This window comes from Zootoca vivipara, chromosome 7, assembly GCF_963506605.1.
Source record: "Zootoca vivipara chromosome 7, rZooViv1.1, whole genome shotgun sequence".
NCBI classification, from domain to species: Eukaryota; Metazoa; Chordata; class Lepidosauria; order Squamata; family Lacertidae; genus Zootoca; species Zootoca vivipara.
In genome coordinates, this window is record NC_083282.1 from 71,188,629 (window position 1) to 71,200,776 (window position 12,148).

At 40.1% G+C, this 12,148-nt stretch overlaps 1 protein-coding gene across 1 annotated transcript in view; it reads right to left on the bottom strand.

Moving 5' to 3' along the window:
• PTPRT (protein tyrosine phosphatase receptor type T) overlaps nucleotides 1-12,148 on the bottom strand; it is a 585,629-nt gene that overhangs the window by 410,022 nt on the left and 163,459 nt on the right. Inside the window, exon 2 of the mRNA XM_060277267.1 lies at nucleotides 11,482-11,607. Within this exon, the coding sequence (XP_060133250.1) occupies nucleotides 11,482-11,607 (126 nt within the window). The remainder of the gene's footprint in view (nucleotides 1-11,481; nucleotides 11,608-12,148) is intronic.

Below are 12,148 nucleotides of genomic sequence, written 5' to 3' on the forward strand. Positions count from 1 at the left end.
ACATTTCTATTGTGTGTTCATCCCAAATGGCTCCTTCCAAGTCAGGCGAATCCCCAAACAGGGTGAAAGTAGCCCAAGCCTTGTTACTAAGCAATAAATTCATGAGCCTTAAATTTCAGGGGATTTCCAGACCTACATTTACAATACTTGATGTAATTGATGTTGCTCTCTCAATGCTAACTTGTACAGTAATCTGTTTATTTGTACATCCTAAGGAATTTCTGGAAACACAAAGAAAATGCCTTCATGCTCCCTAGACTTAGATGAGAACAGATAATAATAATTCATGATGTACACAGTCAGATTCTAAAGCTATTCTTTTAACAAGTCTGCATACTTCCTTGTAAGCAAAAATTAATGCATCCAGGTACGAGTCAAAAATATAGTAATATTTTTATCGCATTGCTTCTGGAATAATAATAAAAATAAAAATGCTGTTTCTAACAGCTGTTGGCAACCAATGCAGCCTGATCAAAAAGACAAAGATAAATGTAATGTCTCAGAGATGCACAAGCTGTTTGATTTGAAACACACCGTTTTCCAGAGCTGTACTAAAAATTTATCGAGTATGGAAAGAACTCCATCCCATTCTGGTTTAATGTGGACACTGTTACAAGGTGACAGACTGTGCCAGATATGCAAATCAATGAAACAGACCACTGGAGGTAAAAAATCCCATAATAGTCTGCCCTTCTTCAGAAAGTGGTGAATTATGAGCCTCATTAGGTCAATTCAAGGGTGCCTGCTATCATGATGCTCAAATCAAGATCCTCAAAGCGATGGTGTAGGAACGAGGGTGCGGTGGGTGTGGGCTGCCACGGGTGTCATCACTGGGGGGGGGTGATCACGGGACGTGGCTTGGGCACCTACAGGCTCTGTGCTGCCTGAAATGGCAATGTGGGGCTTACAGACTTTGTGCTCTGCCCCGGCTTCCTCCACCCCCAGATGCAGGGCATTTGTGCCACCCCGGACGCCCAAGCAGCTAACTACGCCACTGCCTCAAAGCCAGGCACCAGTTTCTCTGCTCTGCTTACCACTAGGACTGTTGATCAAAGAAGGTAACTACTAAGAGAGAGATGGTTGATTACAAACCCTCCTGAACTTGTGAATGATGTGATCCAGGAGAGCCAGTTCCACGACACAGGCTGCTTTATGGGTCTACGGCCTGCTGCTGCACTCCCTGAGTCTGGCCCACATGTCACACAATGAAGTCACTAGATGGCCCCACTTCACTTCTGGGCCATTTCCCTGCTTGGTGTGGAATGTCTCCTAGTTTGTTCCTCAGCTTGTCCTGTCACACTGTATCCTGCCATGCATTCATCTGCATTTGGATTTTGTATCAGTGTACACTGGAGCTGAGGCTCCAATACTTTGGCCACCTCATGAGAAGAGAAGAATCCTTGGAAAAGACCCTGATGTTGGGAAAGATTGAGGGCACTAGGGGACGACAGAGGACGAGATGGTTGGACAGTGTTCTCGAAGCTACCAACATGAGTTTGACCAAACTGCGGGAGGCAGTGCAAGACAGGAGTGCCTGGCGTGCTCTAGGCCAAGGGGTCAAGAAGAGTCGGACACGACTAAACGACTAAACAACAACAACAACACTACTTACTGGCAGAATAATATACAGTGGTACCTCGGGTTACAGACTCCGCTAACCCAGAAATAGTACCTTGGGTTAAGAACTTTGCTTCAGGATGAGAACAGAAATCGTGCGGCAGCAGTGGGAGGCCCCATTAGCTAAAGTGGTACCTCAGGTTAAGAACAGTTTCAGGTTAAGAACGGACCCCCAGAATGAATTAAGTTCTTAACTTGAGGTACCACTGTAGAATGTTAACAATACCTTACTGTTCTAAGCACAAAATCTTAAACAAATGGCATATGGAGTCTAACTGACCCTATTAATATGCATATAGCATAATTATAACAGTTGCACAATTATAACAGTGCAGTAAACATTGGTTGTGAATTACCAGTAAAAAAGCACGGCTCAGAGACCTTGCAACCCTAACACATGCTAGGAGCTGCCTGATCATTCTATGCACAATATCAACATTTTGCAACTGTGTGAGTAAGACAGACAAAACAGTCACATAAAACACAGCTGTAATTTGATCACTGCACAGAAATGACATATTTCCCCTTTCTTAATGTTAACCGTATCAGGCCCTAAAAGTTCCAAGGCTGAATCTGTTGATGGCTGGGGCAAGGTGGCTTTGTATTTAGACTCAACCCCGGGATATGGTCAACTCCAGATCTAGGTCTATTAGGGAGAGATGTCTTTTGTCTGTTCACATTATTATTGCCACTGTTTTATTTATTGGATTTATATACTGTCCTTATCTGAACATAGCATAAAAAGACATGATGAAAATACAAAATACATAATAAAACAAAAACAAACACAAACCAATAACCCCACTCCCACAAAGACATTTAAAAGCCCATAGATTGTTTAATCAGCCAAAGGCCTGATTATAGATGAACATTTTCGTCTGGCACCAAAATATATGTAATGAGGGCGTCAGGCAAGCCTCCTTAGGGAGAGCATTCCACAAATGGGGAGTCACCACAGAAAAGGCCCATTCTCATGTTGCCACCCTCTGGACCTCTCATGGAGGGGGGAACACAAGGAAGGACTTCAGGTGATCATCACAGGATCCAGGGCCATCTTAAGCATATCTGGCGCCCTGGCACCGTGGTGCAAAGATCCCTTCGGCGCCCACACCCCACCCCGTTTCCCAGCGTGGCTGTCTGGTGGGCGCGGCTGCTGCAGGCGCAGCAGCGCGGTGCCCCCTGGTGGCCTGGCGCCCTGGTGCATTGCGCCACCCAGCCTTGCCTTAGGGCCGGCCCTGACAGGATCCATGTCAATTCAGATGGGGAGAAGTGATCCTGGGTTAATCATAAATGGTTCAGCTTCCAAACAATCTAGGTGCTTAAGCAGGTAACTGACACATATTTGGAAAAATGAAAACAGAAAAACATAATTCAACCATGTATTTAAAAGTGTATGTGGGAAGAACTTTCTTTTATCTGCCCTGAATCTTTCAAAATGCAGCTTCATTTGGATGCATTTGAGTTCTAGTGTTATGAGAGAAACTTTTCTCTGTCTACTTCCTCCATTCAGTGTATAATTCTACAAACTTCTAAAATGTCACCTCTTACCTTTTCTCTAAACTAAAGCATTTCCTCATTGGGGGGGGGGGGGTTGCTCCAATCCCTTGATTATTCAAGTTGCCCTTTTCTGAACCTTTTCCAATTCCACAACTGTACCAACAGTATTCCAACTGTGATTGTACCATAGATTTGCATAATGGCATTAAGATATCCACAGTAAGTTTTGTAGGTAGTGACTGCCATTTCACTGTGTACTGCACTGAGCAGATTGTTAGTATTTTTATTTTTTTAAAGTCTAGTGGTAGCGGAACGGAAAAGTTAATAGCCAGCATTACTGAAGGTCATTTTGGTAAAACTGCTCATAAACAGGAAATGCAGTGTTGGTTTTGTATTCACAGGCATCCTTACAAAATGATAGCAAAGTAATTACGCCAATCAAGTTAGCCCTGTTTAGGCCTCCACTGCAGCTAATTAGTTAATGCCTATGACACCTTTTGAACATATAAAATATGAAGATTTGCTGGTGCTATAAAAAGTGATTGGCAAGTCTTCTCTGGGGTACTTGGAATGCTAAATGCATCTTGACTTCTCTTGCAAAAAAAAAAATCAAATCTATTTCTGTCTGGTTGTCCACCAGAGAGGGTTTTTATTTGTTGCATTATAGAGGCTTGCTTTTGAAAACAGAGGCCCATGGGCACATTGGGATCAGTAAGAGTGAACTAAGGCACATTCTGTGGGACCTGGAACCAAACCGGTTAGCATCCAAGGCTATGCATTGCTAAAGAAAATGAACCTAGGTCAAAGTGATGAAGAGGAATAAGTAGGAAACACATTCCCATGTTTTTATGTATGCAGCACCAAACATTTTTATTTATCCCCCCCCCCCCGAAGTCTAAATTTATCCTCTGTAGATTGCACATGTGTCAGTAGTATGGACTATAAAAAGGTTGGGTTTTGTTTTGTTGTTTACACTGCTACGAGAAAGCAGAGGAGGCCAATTTTTTACAGATACACACTACTCATTTTCATTAATGCAACCTGTCTGACTGAAGGTAAAATATAACACTTGCAGACACCAAATACACAAATAGCTTCAGAATTCAGGAACGGGGTCTTGAAACAACAGGATTACTTCACCAGGTAAAACAGAAACAATGGGCTGGATATTTTTGAATGGTTAAGTGGGTTATAAATGCTCTTGAATCATAAATAAATAAATCCAATAAAACCAAATGCCTGGTTATTGGTTTGTTTTTGTTCTTGTTGTATTACGTATGTTGTGTTCTCATTTTTGTATTTTCATGTTGTGAACTGTCCTGTGATTTTCAGATGAAGGGTGACATACAAATTAATTAATTAATTAAATTAAATTTGGAAATGTTTTTCCAACCTCTCTCCCATCCCTAAACCTGATGCATAATGTAGAAGCTCTAAAGCCGTGCCAAAAATAAGCAAACAAGATTCTTCTAAGACCACCCCCTTTTACAAGAACGCCAACTAACCCACCAACATGTAATGGGCCCTTGGCTGTAACATAGCATCAAAGGTCATATCAGCATCATATATTTACTGCACCGTTTTATTACTTCAGTGGTCATTGATGCCCACAAAGAATCCTGGGAACTGTAGTTTACTAAGGGTGCTGAGAGTTGTTAGAGATCAGCTACACACACCTCTTCCTTTTACGTGCTAAGAGTCCCAAGGCCTACCTTGTTCTCTAGCTTCCAGCTCCCCAGTCCCTGGATTTCTTCACTGAGCCATTTCTGAGATTGTAAATCCATGTTTTAAAATAAGGCCGTGAGTATCTCACAGTGAACAGAGGGGTAATGATTGAACGTTCACACAAATCAGCTAGGACAAAGTGCAAGAGAATGAACTAAAGTTCCATTAGCCTCCCAGAACTAGTTTTACAAATGTCATTAATAGAACATTCATTCAAAAGGAAGGTAAGTGGAGAGGAAATCAATATTTGCTTCTTAATCTTCTAATTAAGTTGTTGCTTGTTTCCAATCCTGAGAAACCCATTATAAAAACCATTTGTTTGTAATGATCTAAAAGAAAGTGTCTCCCCCAAACTGTGGCTGGAAACAGAAATAGTTGAAATTGTTCTTGATTTTATTTTTGTTATTCAACAAATAAAAGGGGGGGGGATGCAGTAATTAGTGTCCGTCAAGTGTCCTGTGACTAAAAAACCCTCACTGTAAGCCATTGATACAAGCTCATTATATCTGAGAACAAGGATTTCAAAGATTTTTAGGTGCTCAGAGGAACTGAGAAAACCCATAATTTAACTGGATTATGCACTGTATGACAAGCAAGGTTCAGCTGCTTAAGAACATATCTTTAAAGCATAGAATCATAGAATTGTAATGTTGGAAGGGATCCCAAGTGTAATCTAGTCCAACACACTGCAATACAGGAATCTCAACTACAGCACCCATGAGAGTTGGCCATCCAACCACTGCTTAAAAACCTCCAAGGAAGGAGAGTCTGCAACCTACCAAAGGAAGTCCATTCGATTGCCAAACAGCTCTTGGTTTGGTTTCCAGACCCTTCATTATCTTGGCCGCCCTACTCTGCACCTGTTCCTCCTCTACACTTGTGGACACAGTATTCCAGGTGTGGTCTGACCAAGGCAGAATAGAGTGGTACTATTACTTCCCTTGATCTGGATATGACCTGTTGAATTTTTTGCTGCTGCTGCATCACACTGTTGACTCATTTTAAGATTGTGGTCTACTAAAATCCCAAGATCATTTTCACATGTACTACTGGAAAGCCAGGTGTTCCCCATCTTATATTTATGCAGCTGGGTCTTCCTGCGTAAGCATGTAATTGTCCCTACTGAAATTCATTTTTGTTAGTTTGGGCCCAGTTCTCCACTCTGTTAAGGTCATTTTGAACCTATATTCTGTTTTCTGCAGCACTAGTTACCCCTCTGAGTTTGGTGTCATCTGCAAATTTGACGAGCATTCCCTCAATTCTCTCTTCCAAGTCATTTATAGAGGTGTTGAATAACAATGTGCCCAGGATAGAACCCTGTGGCACCCCACTTGTCACTTTTATCCAGGATGTTGAGGAACCATTAGTGAGCACTCTTTGGGTTGGGCCAGGCAACCAGCTACGAATACACCTAATAGTACCCTGGCATGACTTGTTTTGAGAAACCCATTCTGGGTCTTAATAATCACAACATTATTTTCTTTGTGTTCACCAACTGACTGTTTAATTATCTGTTCTTAGACCTTTCCTAGTATGGACTGACCTGCTGGGAGCCTGAGGGCCCTGCCTTGCCTCTCTCCACCTGGCTTGGAGGGCTCCATAAAGGATTGCTGCTGCTGCTCGACAGCGATGGCTCCTCTTTAAAATTGTTTTTTTATTTTTTATCTATGTAATTTTAAATTGTTATTGATATTAATGTTGTATTTTTTTAGTTATAGATTTTATGATTTATGTGGAAATTGTTTTCCATTTGGTTGTGTACCTTTTGATGTGCTTTATTTATTGGTTATGACTTTTGTTATGTTGGTAATTATGAAAATCTTGTCATGCTGTAAGCTGCCTTGAGCATTGTTTTAACTATGAAAAGGTGGCATACAAATAAAATGATGATGATGATGATGACGTCAAACTCACTGGTGGGTAGTTGCCGAAATATTCTTTTCCCCACTTTTTGAAGATGAGCACATTTTCGCAACTCCAGTCTGCAGGGACCTCACCTGTTCTCCCAGAATTCTCCAAGATCATTGGTGGAGATTACATCCGCAAGCTCCTTTAGTACCCTCCGGTACTAAATGTTTACATTAAACATTTACTAAACCTTCTGCTATTTTTTCTCCGTTCCTGTGAAAAAGAAGAAAGTTCCTAGTTTCTTATCAGTGTGAACTTGATTTCATGGGAGTGAGCCAGGCAATTATCCTTCACCCAAACAGATGCTTTCCAAGGAATAATATCTGAATGGCCCTTGAATCTATTTAGAGCAGGGCTCTATCATATCGGATGGCATGTAGATAGATTCATTACTAAATTGACAACTAGTCAAAGGGTTATGCTAATGAGAATGAAGATTCCTGGCAGAATTGATTTTTATTGCATTTCAAATTTTGCATATACCTGACAAGTTCATTTGTTAATGAAAGGCAGAACAAGGATAAGACCCAAGAAGAGCCAAACTGAAGGAGAATTTAAACACGCTTGTGTGTGTTTAAATGCATAACTGGTATTCCATTGTTCTGGATCTCATGGAAAGCCAGGGTGGTGTAATAATTAGAGCAGGGTTTGCCAAACTTGGTTCTCCAGCTATTTTGGGACTACCACTCTCACGATCCCTAGCTACCAGGGCCAGTGGAATGATGGGAATTGTAGGCCCAAAACAGCTGGAGACACAAGTTTGGAAACCTGGATTAAAGTGTCAGATTGGGACCTAGGGTGAGAGATAGGATTTTAATCTCCACTCACCCATAAAAGCTTACTGGATGAACTTGGGCCAGCCTTTGTCCGTCAGCCTCACAGGGTTATTGTAAGGATAAAATGGGGAGGGGGAGAGCCATTAACATCACCTCATAATCCTTAGGGGAAAGATGACATGTCAATTTAAGGATTGAAAATTAAACAAAATGGAACCACTTTCTAGATCAGTTGCGACCAACTTGTTTGTTTCCGTGGCAGTAATGTGAAGTTTTCTGCTCTTTGTGTCAGCAAAAGTGAGTAAGACTCAAGCATGTGTGATGAGCAAAAGTGTGCCCAGCTAATGGGCAAAATTAGTTGTGAACTATGCAGGGCTTTTATTACACACTATTTAAAATACTTAATGGTTTAACTTGACAAATGGAATCACTAAATAACTTTTTTTTTAAAAAAAAGCTTGGCCAAAGTTGTAAAGGCGTAACACTTAACAATTTACCATATGAATTCAGACACAGTGCCAATTTTCTACATTTTTATGTATCACCCTTTACAAGCATTATTGCTTTGCAGAATAGATTTTTTTTATTCGAGAAATGAAAACATAAATCTATGTCTGGTTTCCTGCATAAAGCTTCATTGCGTATAAGCTGCCAGGAACCAATATTTGACATTTAAAAAAAAAAAAATTAAAACGTTCCATAAGAGTACATATTGCCAAAGGCAAGGAGGAAGATCTGAAGAGAAAGTAACTGTTCAGTACCTTGGATCCAGGACATACTCCTGATCTATCATCTTATATCTATAAGCATGGGAGCCCCCCAGGGAGAGTAGAGGATTAGGATTTCCTATTGTACAAATGGAAGTCCTGACACTAATGGGACAACTTCATTGGTTACAACCCTTGGACTTTTAAAGAGGTGGGTAGGAAATTTCCTCTTATTAGTAGCTATTTTACCCTAACCATTTTTTGAATAATTTTCCCCATTGCAATTACCATCACGCCCACCTTCAGTTTGCTTACATAATATCAGAGGAGTCTATCTTTCAAAAATGCAAAATCACACAGCTCTACTAGCCACTAAGGAGTGACTGAATCTCTCTCTCTCTCTCTCTCTCTCTCTCTCACACACACACACACACACACAAATCAGGCACTTGAACACTTTTTATGAGGCTGTGTGCACTAGCAAACTCAGTCTGAAAAAGACACCAACAGTCATATTTATCATATTTATCATTTATCATATAAACCAGCTGTCTAATGTCCACCAGTGTGTAGGCTGGCATTATGTAGCAATGCATGAAATTGTGACATCTTGATACTGGGGAAAGAAAACCACAAAGTTCTGTGAAACTAATCATATGTCATGCCTAAACTCAGGCTTGAGTGCAGGGAATAGCCAAAAAAAACCACAGCAATTTATTTAGAGGAGTGTTTCTTAAAAAAAAAATACAATGGGGAATGCAGAGGATTTCAGGGAATGTAGGAATGAACTCAAGAATGCACAGTTAATATCAGCCCAGCCTTAATGGTACTCTCATTAAGGGAGGTTATTATTACTTACATAGCAACATGACTGCACATGCACACTCCAGAATAGCATAAAGCAAGAGAGCACTGCTAGAATATAAGCATCTAGCCATCAGCTATCACCCATGAACTAACAATAAAAAGGCAGCTAGTATAAATTTCCCTTCAAGTATGCCTTGCAACCTGATCTGGCAGCCTTTCTGCAGCTAGAAGTGCTTTGGATATGGCATGCCAACCGTCATGATAGAACAATGTCAGAAAGTGTGATATTGTAGCAGCGACATCCGCAGTGGCATTTTGCTGCTATCACAGGCAGTTGTGTCAGCACAGATATTTAGAAATGGAGTGACAAGAAAGTTTCTCTTTCTCTGTTTCAACAAAGCAAACTAAAAGACAGAACAACTTGATTATTACCATTTCTAAAGCTTAGGAGAGGTCATGATTTCACACCGTTTTGCAGATCAAACCAATCTCTAAAAAGAAACTGCACTTAAACCTCACATCCTTTAAGAAATTAACTTTTCCTGTCCTCCAAAAGGCAATACAGTACTGGTATTGGGAAAGAACAATTAATGACTTTCACACCAGTTAAAATGGTAAACCCCCTTTTTGCAAAAGTCAACTTGAATGAAATTCTTTGTCACTTTAGTGGATTTTGAATGGTTCTCACTGTGGCAATGAGCATCAGGTTGGGTTATTACAGCAGAAATACCACCAATAAAGTCAACGGCAGCCCTATCAGAGAAGGGGGTGCCAGAGTCAAGTAAAAGGTGATGTGCACCCCATTTAATTAAATTAAAGTTGGCTGTCTCTCAAAATCAAGTCAAAGGCATGTCAAACATAGGTTACACATTTGAGAGTTAATCCGAGTGTCACCATTTATTTCAGACACAGATCTCTCTATGCAAGAACATGGGGAAAAAGTGTAAGAATTGGGAAATTGTGTCCCTGGTTTGTTGACATCCAGAACTCCAAAATGGATTGAGAATCATAGCTGCCAAGTTATCCCTTTTTTAAGGGATTTTCCCTTATGCTGAATAGGCTTCCTTGTGAGAAAAGGGAAAACTTGGCAGCTATGTTGAGAATTACCTGGGTATTACCTGAGCCAGATCAATATACAATCGAATTAATGAAATCATCCCCACAACCACAACATATGTAGATCAAAGACTACCTAGAAATATTTGTCATTATGTTCTCTGGCGCAGCCTATATGATCACCCAGGGGAAAGCTATATTAGAAAACTTTCCTTCATTAATTCCAATGATCCTTATTAGATTGTTTATATGTTGCCTAACGGTGACAACTTTGTTACTTATCATGCAGTGAATATTGCTGTGGCAACACAGAAATTGAGAGTGTGCTTTGTAGAAACTAATGTAGATAATTGTATCAACCTTTAATCTTGTTTTACTCTGTCAGATGTTACTATTAAAAACAGTAATCAGATGTAATGCAGGTTTGGTTTTGTTCTAAAATGCAAACCGAGTTTTCTAAACACCTAACTGGTTGTTCTTTCTTTAAGCAATTGCTACCTATCTACTCAAAGCAGTTTGCATTGACAATTAAAAAACAATAACACAAATCGCATACATTGCAAAGCTAGCAAATCACTTCAAGAGCCAATAAAACCAAGCCACAATTTTACTCAGAAAGGTGAAACTTCCATTACGATTAGATAAAACTGTTAAGAAATAGGAAACAGAAAGTCAGCTCTTAAAGACAAAGGTTAAGTTTAATTCCCCGATGCTGAAAAGTCATCATGAAGGGGGCTAAATGTATCTCCTAGGGGAAACAAATTCCAAAGCCTGGGTGCGGCCACTGAAAATCCCCTTTTTGTCTCATCGTTAACTGTACCCCAGACACTGACAAAACCAAAACCAGCAGATCTTCTGTAGCACACAAGTTCATATGAAAGGAGGCAGACAATTGAGATACCTTGATCCTAAGCCATAGAGGACTTTAAAAGCAACACTTAGCATTGTTCCTAGAAGATTTTACTGACTATAAAGGCAGGTGATTAGCCTTTACATTTAGAATCCAAATTGCTACATGAAAGGAGGGGAAATGGGATTCAAAACCAACATACAGTCATCCCTCGCTTCAGGTTAAGGACACTTCAGGTTAAGTACAGACTGCCAGAACCAATTGTGTACTTAAACTGAGGTACCACTGAACTCTGGGCAATGACAAATGTTACTAAGTAACAACCCAACACACTCAGAATGGCTTCTAATGTGAAGTGTCCTAGCTTATAATGTCAAATGTAATGTCTACACTATTCTGGAAAATGATATGACAAGCTGAACTTGTTATTCCTGCCCGTATCAGCCAACATCAGCCCATATCACAGTTTTGGAAGTTCTCACCCCGAGATAAATAATATTGTTTAGAGGCTTTCTTACCCAACATGTTTTTTACTCACCAGTTGGGACAGCAGGATCCATTGTGGGTTTCTCCCAGGTATTAATCTGCTCCCAAGTAAATCCATTGGTCCCCAGAGCCACACTATAACCACAGTTACTGTAGTGTTCATCAAACGAACAACCACCTAAGGAGAAAAGAGATGAATAAATACTTCTGTCTTAATTACTTCTGTCTTGTTATGTTACTCCATTTAAATCAGTGCCTTTTATATGGGGGGAAAAAACTTGCAAGGGAAAAATAAAATGAATTTCTGGAACATTAAATTGTTTCCACTGCCCTGGGGGTATATAGGAAAGATTTCTGAGTCTTAAATGTATACTTGGAACATATGGCTTGCCTTTTTAAAAAACTTAATAAGCAATTGTTTCTTAGGTCACTTTTCCTACTCACAGCTTTAAATCTTCACAATATAGATAGTAGTGTCATATGCCACACATTAATCTGAAGATTTGTGCTCATATCTCAGTTAATGGTCCCCAAGGCATTGTGCAGTAAAACCTAATGTCCATAAAAGATCACGCAGAGGGGAAGGAGACAACTTCATATTTGAATAAGCAGCACATTAAAGTTTGGCGCTCCCTTGCTACTTTGGTTTCCCTTTGAAAGTGCAAAAAAGAGTGTTGCAGTTACAAATCTTCCCAGTTTTGTGTGCCTTTCTATTCTAG